The sequence below is a fragment of the Oppia nitens genome, unplaced genomic scaffold, assembly GCF_028296485.1.
Source record: "Oppia nitens isolate AA-2021 unplaced genomic scaffold, nextdenovo-longstitch-racon4-pilon3 scaffold1_pilon_pilon_pilon, whole genome shotgun sequence".
In the NCBI taxonomy this organism is placed as follows: domain Eukaryota; kingdom Metazoa; phylum Arthropoda; class Arachnida; order Sarcoptiformes; family Oppiidae; genus Oppia; species Oppia nitens.
Window position 1 is genome coordinate 8,563,122 of NW_026533199.1, and position 13,416 is coordinate 8,576,537.

The 13,416-nt window shown below is 23.6% G+C and overlaps 2 protein-coding genes across 2 annotated transcripts; one reads left to right on the forward strand and one right to left on the reverse strand.

The window, feature by feature from the left end:
* The first annotated feature begins 1,714 nt into the window (after positions 1–1,714).
* LOC128952300 (uncharacterized) lies at positions 1,715–2,700 on the forward strand. The gene is made up of 3 exons (XM_054297664.1): positions 1,715–1,847; positions 1,912–2,101; positions 2,197–2,700. The coding sequence occupies exons 1-3, from the start codon at positions 1,772–1,774 to the stop codon at positions 2,588–2,590; spliced, it is 660 nt and encodes a 219-aa protein (XP_054153639.1). The 5' UTR covers positions 1,715–1,771; the 3' UTR covers positions 2,591–2,700.
* Positions 2,701–3,054: 354 nt separating this feature from the next.
* On the reverse strand, positions 3,055–5,587 carry LOC128952151 (arrestin domain-containing protein 3-like). Its single transcript, XM_054297493.1, has 7 exons — positions 5,324–5,587; positions 4,678–4,750; positions 4,324–4,471; positions 3,905–4,007; positions 3,390–3,839; positions 3,179–3,327; positions 3,055–3,108 (listed from the first exon to the last, which is right to left on the reverse strand). The coding sequence occupies exons 1-7, from the start codon at positions 5,580–5,582 to the stop codon at positions 3,079–3,081; spliced, it is 1,212 nt and encodes a 403-aa protein (XP_054153468.1). The 5' UTR covers positions 5,583–5,587; the 3' UTR covers positions 3,055–3,078.
* Between the last annotated feature and the right edge of the window lie 7,829 nt (positions 5,588–13,416).

Sequence of the window (13,416 nt, forward strand, 5' to 3'; positions counted from 1 at the left end):
TGCCATATTTACTGACTATAAAAGTCAGGTGCGTTTGACTCGTAAAGACATAGTTTGGACATACAATCAAAAGGACAAAAAAGTGTTGAGTCAGTCAATATTGGATACCAAAGAAGTGTATCATTTGTTAAGTATGGCTCATATTTCGGCGATTCCTAAATGTCAGGTCAATAGTGAACCGTTTTGTGCGGATATAAATCAGGCAAAAGATATGCTGATAATGTTTTATCGATCAAAAGACAATGATTTTGACGGTTCATATCAAGTGAGACGACTTTTAGGTCAAAAAGTCACTACAATGTCTGTCTTACCATTTGGTTTGAGACACGAAGGAATCATTTATGATTTAAACGAAACCTTTTGGCCAAAAATGTTATCCGAAAACTCAACTGATTTGGACATAAAACATACGAATATAATCTACAATCCGGTCCAATACGAGCTAATAATTGTAGTCAATGGTCGGTCTAAAGGCAGCAGTTTATGCAGCAATAGATTTGACGCAAAAAGACAGTGGACTGAGGGATGGCAGTGCTCATCAATTGATCCCAAATGGAGATATACAGCACTGTTTTCAATCACCAATAATATATACGCTATGGCCGTAAGTGGCTTTACAAATGTATTGTTTACTTACAAACAGAATCAACTGATCAGCAAAGACATTGATATTCATCGATATATGGGTTGCAATGTTAGCACCAGAAGTGGTGCATACTTTGAAGCTGTCGATGACCCTCTAGTGGTCGACAAACCCAGTAATAAAAGTATGATTTGGATTTTTGTGACCATCTTTGCTATCATTTTTATTGTAACCGTATTAACATTGCTTGCATTTGTGGCCTCACGAAAACAGACGGCAAACAAGAAAAGCAATGCAATCAAAGCCAAAGATATAAAAGGCAAAGATTTAGACGATTCAAGGATTGGTGTCATCGACTCAAAGCTCAGTTGGGATATGAAGATATCGTCGATGTCTAAGGAAGGATCAGATGAGTCACTGACTATACGTAAACCAAACAAAATGCCACTCAATTAACATTATATTTTTCATTCTCAGTGTTTTATTAAATTATATTTTTATATTTCTTTAAAGATTTTTAATTAATTAATTATATAAAATTTAGTTATTATAACATTTATATTTATAATATAAAATGCAAATATTGTATCAATTTTTAAAAATAAAAGCTAAAATAATTTTTAACTCACATCTTAAAAATAAATAATATTTTAATTACTTTATGACTTTTAACTTTATTCAAATTTGCCTTTAATTTAATACATATAAATTTCCCAGAATCAATTAAATTCAAGATAATCACATAAATTATATGATTCTCACAAATATTAATCTTTATAAATAAAAGTAAATTGATAAAATACTTTGATAATATTAATAGTTTAACTATTATAGTTATATGTTAAAAATTTCAAACTTATAAAAACAGATATATAATAATAATAAAATTAGTTAAATATTGGAAAACTTCATAAAAGGATTAACATATTTGATGATAACATAGAGATTTTGGTTACAATATTTAACTCATCAAATACGTGATTAATAAACAGTAAGTTCAGTGTATTATTATTAATCAATTATATTTAACCTTTAATTTAAATCTTGCATAGGATTTACAATTAAAGATAATGACTTTTGGTCACAAATTTTCACCTATAAATACCTTTCAATAAATTGTTAATCAAAACATTTGTTTTTAAAAAGTTTTTTTTTGAATAGTAATTTGAAAAATTTTTTAATATCAATATGAAATACTTAACCATTTTGCTGGTCATTCCTGTTGTTTTTTCTCAATTTGATGAAAATATTATTTCAGATAATGGTAATGTAATGTTATTTAAAAAATCAATAGTTTATTAAAATTTTGTTTTTTTTCTTATAAACAGATATTAAAGCCATGGATGAGTTGCTAAATAATTTGGAAAAGAGTGTGGATCAGCAAAAAGGTGATGTTATTGTCAATTATCTCAACAAAAACAAAGTCGAGACTAAAACAAATAAAGTGAATGATGTCGTGAAAAGTGCTGATCAATCAGTTATCGTTGATTTGGATAATTACAGATTAAAGTCTATAAAGTAAGTACAGTACAGTACAGTACATAAATTAGTTTTTTATTATAGTTTTAATTACATTGATTTTTCATTAAATTAAATGAAATGTGTTTTTTTAGGGAATCAATAGTTGATAGACAAACAATGATTTCTGAGTTCCATAAAGTGTTTGCAGACATCAAACTACCGAAAAATTTTCAAAAAATTTTTGAATCGTTTTCCGAGTTTTTTCAAAAATCCTTAGAAGATATGACCCGTGGTTTAACCAGTGATTCTGATTCGCCATTTAATCATAAAGAGCTGATGAAAATGGAGGAAATGCACAACAATTTCAATGAATGTCGCAAAATAGCAGAACCAGTGATGACTCGTTTGGCACAACTGTCCGAAAAATACAATACTCCTGAGTTAAAGCCAAAAGTGGATACTTCGGAGTTTTGCTTTATTGCCGTAAATTTTGTTAATAAAGCCGACGATCTCAAGGCATACACCGCCAGAAAGTTTGAACTTTAAAGACATTAACTTTTAATTCAATGATTTTATTTATTTTAATTATAATTGACTTTCAGTTTTTTTTGTAAACATTTGTAAATACAGTGTATTTCTTACTGTTATTTAATTCACACATTTATGAATTTCATTAATTGATTATTATTATTATATCATTTGATTTATAAGAAAATTATTGACAATATATACTTTTGTTGTTTTAATAATTATTGCTTTTAGTGTCAATTTAAAACTTATAAAATTAATTTAAAGCTATTGATAATAACAATTATTGTTAAAATATAATTATGAAAAAATAAATCTAGTAATTACAAAATTACTCAAATTGTATCGTATTTATAACATATAAAATTATTTATATATTGATATATTATTACAATTGTTTCATCATTTCAAAGACTTGTTAACCGAAGTCAAACCATTAAACCTTTGAATCAATATATAATTGTCCAAACAATCAGACTTTAAGGCCATTAAATTTAAGCCACTGTTCAAGCGGGTCGGTTAGGGTGTGGATCAATCTTTAAATGTTTTTAATATAAATTATTTTAAATAATTAAATGTTAATAAAATGACAGTAAATATCAATACTTCTGAATACGCTGGCGGAGGGACTGCTGGAGAATAGTTGTGAACGTATGCATACATAGGCGTAAACCGTGTGTCGCCTATAATATCTCCGTCTTCGTCATCGCCGATATCCACTGAACCACTAATACACTCGGCATAAGTCGGAGGTGCTGTCAGTAGTCATATATTATTAAAATTTAATTAATTTTAATTTATAATTATTATAATTTACGTGTCGTTGATATATCCTCTTCAAACTCGAGTGCAGCAGAATAGGAGGGAACGGGCGGATAAAATGACATCCGAACTTCCGATGGTCTCATTAACTGTGAGTTAGACGACTGTGCTCTTAGTGGTACAGTTCCTACAATGATTGGTAAGTAAACCGATAGATTGTAACCAATAAGAGGTATTTGAAGTGTGATTCTGACAGCATATTCCACTTTAATAAGAGAACAGTTGATAATAGAGGGCGAAACGGCTGGTATCTTAAGCAACTGTGCGTCCCAATTGGCCGTACGGCGCGGTTGAATGGCCAGACCAGTTACTATTGTAAACTTGAAGCGCCGACATCTTGACTTACCGCCCGCCAGGAATGTCTGTGACTGGTATAGAGTGGCGTGAGGTATGACTGTCCGTCGCGAATGGTTTTCAAATTCAGCCGTTATTGATATGGACTCCCCTTTGATTGTAAAACAAATTGTCATTAAATATAATATGAACGACAAAATTAATATAAAACAATACCCGGACAATAACCAGTACGATCTGTTCGTGCGTATAAATGTATCGGTCCTGATGTGCAACATAAACAACACAATGATTTTTCAATACTATTTTCAACCGGTATCTAAAAAATTAATAAATAGTTTTTATATTTTTACACATTAATTGTAAAAATATTGCTATTATAAGTAAATATATAGTAAACAAAAATTGGTATTTTAAGATTTTTTAAAAATAATAAAAACTTTAATTAGTGTTACATAAATTTATGAAAGACTCATATACTGTATTTAAATATGGTTTAATAAATGAATAGTTAATACGATATAAAACCTTAAAATAAATAAACAATTTGTTTCACTGATATCTAAGCAGTTAGAGTCAAATCTATATAAATCAAAGTAATAGACATTTTGAAAAACATAGCTTAAAATACATACCAAATATTCTCGTCTATTAATATCAATGGGAGTGATGACAGTAAATGCTTTTTTGGTTTTATGATTGAAACCCCACGGCTTCTCCACTTCGGCTTTAAGCCAATACCTAATATTTCCATATTTACCCTCAAATGAGGTCGAGATTCCTCTATAATGGATGTCAAACAATACAATTATGAGGATTGAAATGTATAATCATTAAAATGTTTATATAATTAACAGTCAAACTAAGTGGTGATTTAACACCACTAACTAATGTAAACTTAATGTAAACATAATACACATTCCTTTTAACTAAAAGTATTTAAAAATATTTATATAACACAAACATAAGTAAAGTGAGAAATGTATTACCCGTTCGGCAATTGAAATGAAAACACGAATTCGTGGTGTCCTTCAATCAACACTTCACGACTATCATTGGATTCTTCAAATAGTTGTCAAAAATATTATATATTTATATATAAATTATATTCTAATGTTATATCAATATCTTTCTTAAATATTAATCATCTATTTTTATTTATGTCAAAATTTTTTACAATATTATAAATTAATTTCTTTTTCACTGATATTATTTATTAGAAACATTATTTATCTTATATTGCTTATTAATGTCATAATATTAATCTATTTATTGAATATTATAAATGTAAATATGTATAAAATTTTTAAAATTATAACTAAATGTTAAAGTTATTAGACTGTATATTGCAAGTGTCAAATGTATATTACAAATCAACTAAATGTATGAAATTATAAATTAAAAAATATTATTAGGATTTTTTTAGTTTTATCATGTTTAAATATTTAATTTTATATCATATATAACCAAAACTTAATAATTTATGTATATAATTGGTATTATTTTTTGTTTGTTTAATTAATCATAGACATTTGTTGATTAAATTATAATAATCTAATTTATTAATTTAATTATTATTAATAATTAATTGGTTAACTTATTAAGTATAAAATTGTAATACCAATTATGACATACCTGGGCCACAGAGTAATTGTTTTTTGAAAAAGTACTCGATTTCAGAGCTATAATGTTCAGTATAAGCACCCAATCGATTGCCTGTAGATCTGGATTCAGTCCAATGGACTTTAGCGATGCCAACCATATAAATCTTAATTGATTTCAATTTAAGTTCACTCCTCAACTCAATGGCACACTTGCCCTTCACATGCTGTCCCGGATAATACACATTTTGGTCACTTTCCAACACTATCTCAAAACTCTTTAATTTTCCCATTTTGTTGTTATTATGTAAAACAGTAAATGTTTTAAAACTAAATCATAATTTCCATTGATTTATATTACAGTTATATAGTTATAGTTTTATACATTAAATAAATAAATTATTAGTCACAAACAATATTATCACAATTACAATAATGAATAGATATTATGAACAAACAAAAATACTGTGTATGTCATCTATTTATAACTGATGGCACAAAAGTCAACCTAAAAACATAACTGATATGAGACTATATTTTTATTATATAACACTCGAATACATTTATTATTATTGAATAGATTATGTATTATTATCGATAAAATCAAATAATTCATGATTACATAAATAAACTATTATCCCATCTTATAAAATAGTTGTGTATATATAAAAATAAATGATTGGTATGACAAACAACAAACATTATATCAATAGTTGTTATTATTTTTTTGTAAAAATATATATATTAATAAAATTTAAATAACATTACGGAATAAATATAATAAATAATAAATTTAAAACAAAATTCTGTTCACAATTTGGATTTCAGTAACAAGTGATGTACTGTTATAATCAAAAGCACTTTTAAGTTCTGCTATGTGTTTATCACTGAGTAATGAAAGTGTGTATTCAATAAGTCAGTCCTATTTTATTTTTAATGATAAAATACAGGGAGAGGGAGATCAGTGAGACAGTAGTAAATGAGTGAAAAAGAGAGTGTATGAGTGGGTGAGTGAGTGAATGAGTGAGTGAGAGTCATACAATTGTACGCAACATCACATCCAATGCCAAAATTAGATTATATTACACACGACTACATAATATTGAGTTCACAAACAACAAGAATCTATGTCACAATTCTGTAATAATTTCTAAAATTTAATATTAATAGTTAAAAACATCAATATATTTTAATAATATATTAAATTGATAATAATCATTGGATTTTAAACATTTTTTGAAATAAGCACTCAAATAAATATGCTGTAAAATTAATGTTAGATATAGTATTTTAATTAAATTATAAATATTTATTATCACACAAAAACTAAAATTTTAAAATTATTTATTTAATAGATTACTAACAGAATTTGTGGTTTAGCTATGAATCAATAAAAATACTGTATATAATTGTAAATTTTGTAAATATATATATTTTCAAAATTACTAATATTTGTAATTATATATATATATATAGAAAAATATAATTAATTAAATAATAAATTAGTAATTATAATACATGTAATTAAATTCTTAATTCTTGATAATTAATAGGACATATTTCTAATTAAAAAATAAAATAATATTTTAATATATACTATATATACTATATATGACTAGTTTATGTTATTTTGTATTAAACAGTAAACATTGCTTAGAATTCATTGTCTATGAAATTCCTTTAATATTATTCATATTGTATTTTGTTTTAACTATACTTTTCAGATGAAATAAATTGCATATTTAGTAAATAAACATATATTGGATTACATTATTTCTAAATTTTAAATTTAATGGTTATTTCTATTTTACATATAATTTTTTAATGCTGTATATAATTTTTCACTTATAAACTAATATTAAATAATAATTTAGCTAAAATTAGTCAAATTTTAATAACTGGTTAAAAGCTGGTTTAGATCAAACAATGTAATAATTATTATAATGCAGTGTATATGTAATATTAATTTGACAAATATTCTGAGTTTAAACTAAATAAAACAATATGTTTGTTGATCTTAATATGCATTCAATATTTATTAATATACTGTTTTTATCATTAAAGTCTATGGCAACAAAAATTTAGTTAATATAAAAACATAAGACAATTATTATTAAATATTTATATTTTGCCAATTGTACAAACATTGCTTTTAAGATAAAAATTATTAAATAAAAAACAATTTATTTACTTTGTATATAATTTCTTTAATTAATAAATAAGATATCTAAATAAGATAAATAAAATAGATAAAATATAAAATTAATAATATATTTTATAAAAATAATAATTAAACTAAAAAACTTTTTAATTATTTTATAAACTATATAAAAATTACTTTTTATTATAATTATAAACAGTATATATATATATATAATAAATATTCAAATAGCACTATAAAAATTAGTATAAATATCGTTACATGTTTATATAACTTAGTTAATAAAATGTAATGTTTTGATAACATTGTTTGCATAGTACATGAAGTTTGTATTAATAAAAAATTCAATCTCAAAGTTGATGTTTTGGTAGAAAATCACACTTCAGTATTAAAGTGTACAAACAATACATTATTTTAATTAAAATAATAATCCGATCATAGTTTGGGTTTGACATGTTTTTAATAAAAATATTATTTTAAATTTTTACTAAAAAAAATGGTAATTTATGTTTAGAAACTGTTGACAAATTATTGAAGCTAATAAATAAAAAAATATATAAATAAAAAACATAAATAAATAATTTTACTTTTATATAATCTATTATTTTAATAATTTATTATTTAATTTAAATTAATGACATTAAATAACATAAAATATTATAATAGTATAATAATAGAAACATCAAATCAAAAACAATACTATAATAACACGTAAAATACAACTTTTAAAATTAACAATTTTATATTTAAGTCATTTAAAATCAGTTGATTGTCGACGCTTTGGTCGATCATAAATGGGTTCAGACATTATTTCTTCAATATTCTGATATTGAATTTTTTTTGCATAGTTTATAGGAATAGCTTTTGAGGAATTAGGCGGAACGTCATACAGGGGTTCAGTATTATATACATGTTGTGGCGGCAATATAAATGGCTCCCATTCCTTAATAAATGCCCGATTTGTTGGACAACTTTCCGTAAACATTGATTTGTCCCTTTGATCTCCTCTCACCTTAGCCTTTGTGACCTGTGATTTGAATTCCTTATAATCAGATTCACCTTTATTTGGGTCATTATATTGTTTTCTCTTGTATTTATTTATAACAAAATTAACCACAATTACGGCAATAATTATAAATATTACTGAAGTAACGGCTACTGTAATGTAAAAAGGCAACAGATGTCTAAATTGTGGCCTATCTTTCAAAATTGATGAAAATGTGTGATCAATATTATCATTATTTTGATAACACATTTGATAATCAATATTCCAGGTATTATTTGGCAGACAATTTCTGCTCATTATTACTGAAAAACATAATTTAATACAATTATATAATTAGTTATATAAATATTCATTTGATTTTTTTTAAAACTCACTATTTTTAGGAACACAATGATAATAAACAACAGTGCCATTGATGGCCAACCAAACTGATTGATTATAATAGTAAACATTATCTATTTTTGCAATTAAGTTATTTTTATTTTCTCTAAAAATGCTTGAATTTAGACAACTGTTACGGGGATGACATTTGGGATATTGTCCACTCCAATAGCCATTACCAATACACTGGACTAGCGTTTTGGATACTCCGGTAGTATTTGTAAAATATGGTTCATTACATTGTATGTCATATGATTGATACTCTTTGACTTCATTGGCTATCATACCATATGGCACTTGTGGTACTCCACATACCGGTTCTCTAACAGTGCCGTAAACATTTCCCACAGCAAATCGTACCAAATCTATTGTTAATGGTATTTGAGATTCAGTTTTTATGATAAACTTATCTGAAGTCAAATTGTCTGTAAAAAATAAAATTAATTTAATTCTATATAATATATATTATATTATAAATTCATTTTATATAGTTTTCAAATTACTGTAATAAATATGATATAATTTTCACGAACTCCTGAAAAGATATGTATTTGAATTCTATATGTCTGTCATAAAAAAAATTTCGAATTTTTAAATTTTGATTTAAAATTTAGATAAAGCATCAAAATGAGTTATGGGGATCAGTATTAAAATTTTAATATTCTATCAGGAACATAGAGAAAATAGCGTCCAAAAATTTTTAAAAAATTTAAATTTGATTTTTAAGTTTAGATTTATGTAAAGCATCGAATATGAATTATAAGTGATCTGCATTTAAAATTTTATCTCTTCAACAACTTTGAGTGCCATTTTGGAAATTAATTTTTTAATTTTTATTTATTTATTAATTTAAACTATTTAAGGACCAAAATGAAGATTAAATGTTTAATGTTAAAAATGAAGAATGTTGTTTTTAAATACTAATGTTAAATAAATTAAACAAAGAAACGTGAATAAAGTTGTTTAATTTGTCATGCTGAATTATTTGGTACCATAAATAACTAAGTTTGAATTTATTCAGTCACAACTTGTCATTTGAAACTGAAAATAAATTATAATTAAATATTTAATTTGGATAAGGAGTTCGTATGAAAATGCTTTCTAGCATTCTCAACTGATTTTATGCTAATTTCTATAAATATCATAATTAATTTTATATATCATTTTGTATTAGTAATAATATAATTATACCTTTATATGTATGACAATTAAAATAATAGTGATATTTATAACTATATTTAATCCATTTATTACTCCAAACATGTTTATAACGTTTTTTTGTATCCAATGGACAAATGTTAGCCATAATAGGTTTGTTAACATAAGATACCACTTCTGGTATATCTAACGCTGATTTGTTGCTACTTTCAAAAATAGTAGCAAAATCTATGCGAACAAATGAAAAATATGATGGACTGACCAAATGGATGTACCACTCATAGCACGTGTAGTTTAACACACGTATGGGATGATCGTTGTATCGATCCGTCGAAAACGAGTCTACAAACTGATCCCTATTCTTACGCATCAAAGGTATATTAAAATCACTGATTGTATAATTAGTGTTACATTTTTTGACGACAACACGTTTGATATCATTTTGAATGGCATAACCACAACGTGCTGTCTTTGCTGACCACTGACCCCTATCACAGACTCGTTGTTGTTTGTGACTTAAAAAGTCATTGCACTGATAGATGACTACATCTCCCGATTTAAAGACATGCTTATCGTTAATATTGTTTTGAGATGATATGGGCTCTCCAGGGAATCCACAAACACCTAAATATTGATTGCAATATCTTTACTGACAAATCATTTATACAATCAATAAATTATTTATTTATACCGCTTATGTTTAATTTGTCATAAATATACATTGCCTCTAATAAATGGCTAATTGTCAATATAATATAAACCATATAATATAAACATTGTATAATAAAACAATAATATGTAATAGACATTTTTAAAACATCTAAATTAATATATAACTCTTTATTTAGTAAATAATAAATAGATTATTAAAATTAAATAATTATAAGCATTGATACCATTGATGTATTTCCAGACAATTCTGCACTTCCTTCCCTTCCTTTTACATTAATATATCAAATAATATTAATATATATATATATATTATGTATACTTTATAAAATAGATTTATCTTTAACTAATATATAAAATAATATAATAGAAAATGTTATTTAAAAATGTCATATTATAAAAAATTTTATATTTGTATATTTTACTGTATATATATACAGCAATATAAAAATTGCTAATTTTAATTTGTAATTATATGCAAAATTAATTATATTAATGATTTTAATGATATAATTTAAATTACAAATTAATAAAATATTGGTATAAAGTATTTTCAGTTATAATAAATGTGATATTTAAGCAACGTATTCACATGAATGGGACTAAAATTGTTTGATTGTATAACTTTACATAATATAACTTCAGTAATAAATTATAGTTAAATCAATTAAGTTTGCGTGATTGTTATTTCAAAAACAATTAAATTATTTTTTTAAGCTTGACATGAATATAATGTAAATTTACATGAAACACAATTTATATTTGTAAATTATATAATAATCATCAATTTAAAACTTCTGCTATTAAAATATTTGACAATATATGCGTGTATATACAGTACTTTATATGTCATGCAAATATTTTAATATAAATATTTTATTTATTACATCTAAAAATTAAGAGACAGATATTTAAAATAATTTGACTTAAATTTTAAAATATATTTTAATTATTATTTAAGTGATATAGCACAAATCATATTACTTAAATGAATGCATATAAAATAATTAATTTTAAAAATTTTACTTCACATTTAAACCAGTATTTAATAATATTTATAATTTATTATATTATTTTAAAGTCAGAAGTATATTGCATATACTGTAATGTTATTAATTTAACATTTTGTTTGATAATAAAACATTTAATAATCTATTTGTCATATATACTGCAATTATAATTTAAATATACATTTGCAACAAAACATGTATGTTTGCATCTATAACTAATAAACTTAATAATTAATTAATATATTTGTAGTTTAACGTAATATAATGTAAAAACATATACAAAAATTAATTGAAGATATATAATAGTTAAATTATTTAATTGATGTGATATTTAAATAACATTATATTAATAGTATCAAAATATTTAAATAATAAAATGGCAAATATGTTTAAATATATATCTAAAGTGAGAATATTGATCTAGTATTTAGTTTATTTAAATTTATTTTTTAGAAATGTTTATTACTTAATGACATATTTTTTATATAAAATTTATATACCATATAGTAGTTGTTATTTTATTAAATAACAACATTTGAAAAATAAAATATTTCTATGATTTTGAAAAGTATGGTTAAGTACTGTACCGTTTAAAGCGATAATCTTTATAATATAAAGTTTATATCATAAGTGCAATACTTTTTTGATAAAATTATCCAAATGTTTCTAAAAATGTATTTTTTCTTAATTTTTATGATATGTTTAATTTATATACATTTCCTGTTTATATTTTGTATAAATATTAATACTAATTATAATTACTTATTAAATTACGATGAATTATAATTGTTGGTATAATATGGTTAAACTATCTGATTGATAGATGCAATAATTATTATTTAAACCAATTTATTTTACATCACAGTATATTGATTATTGCTAAGAAAAATTTTATTACAATTTATTACATATTTATTATTATTTTTATCAAAATCTATTATATTGAAGTAATTATTAACTTAAAAAAAATTGTTAACTTAAAAAATTGAAAATACATTACTTAGACTAACAGTCTACAAATCACTGCAATCAATGATTATTTGTTATTTAATGTATAAATAAATAAAAATTGTCGTTTTATAGATTATAATAAAATATAAAAATTAAGTCAATTAGATTTTCACATATACTTAGTAAAAAAAATTATTTATTGTTTAGTCAGACTAACATTTGAATGACAAACTTAAATAAAGTTATATAATACTTGTATAGTAAACATTGACAATGATTACTACATATACTGTAGTAAATTACATATGAAGTTCATTGTAATTGGCAATACATTAAACATTTAACACAAAAGTAAAATCGGATAAAAATATATTATTATAAATAATTATACTGTAGTTATAAACCATATGTTTTTATTTGCGGAATACTCTATGAGATGACAACTAAATGTTTGGCACTCTTTCCAAGTTTTATATTACAGAGTGTTATAATTATCACATGTATTATACTGTATATAACAGTGTTGGCAGAGACAAAATGTTTGTATAATACAATGTAAAATACATGACCAATTTGGTTTACAAAAAAATTAGCGCCACCTAGCGATAAAAGCATTGATATAAGCAAAGTAAATCATGTTTTATAATAAATATAGATTTAATAATATTTTTTTTATTGAATTTCTTTTTTATTTTAAATTATTTGATTATTATAACTTAGAAATAACGATTATAATAATAATGCATTTTTAGAAATTATATTTATACAAAATATTTTTAAGTAATTTTTAA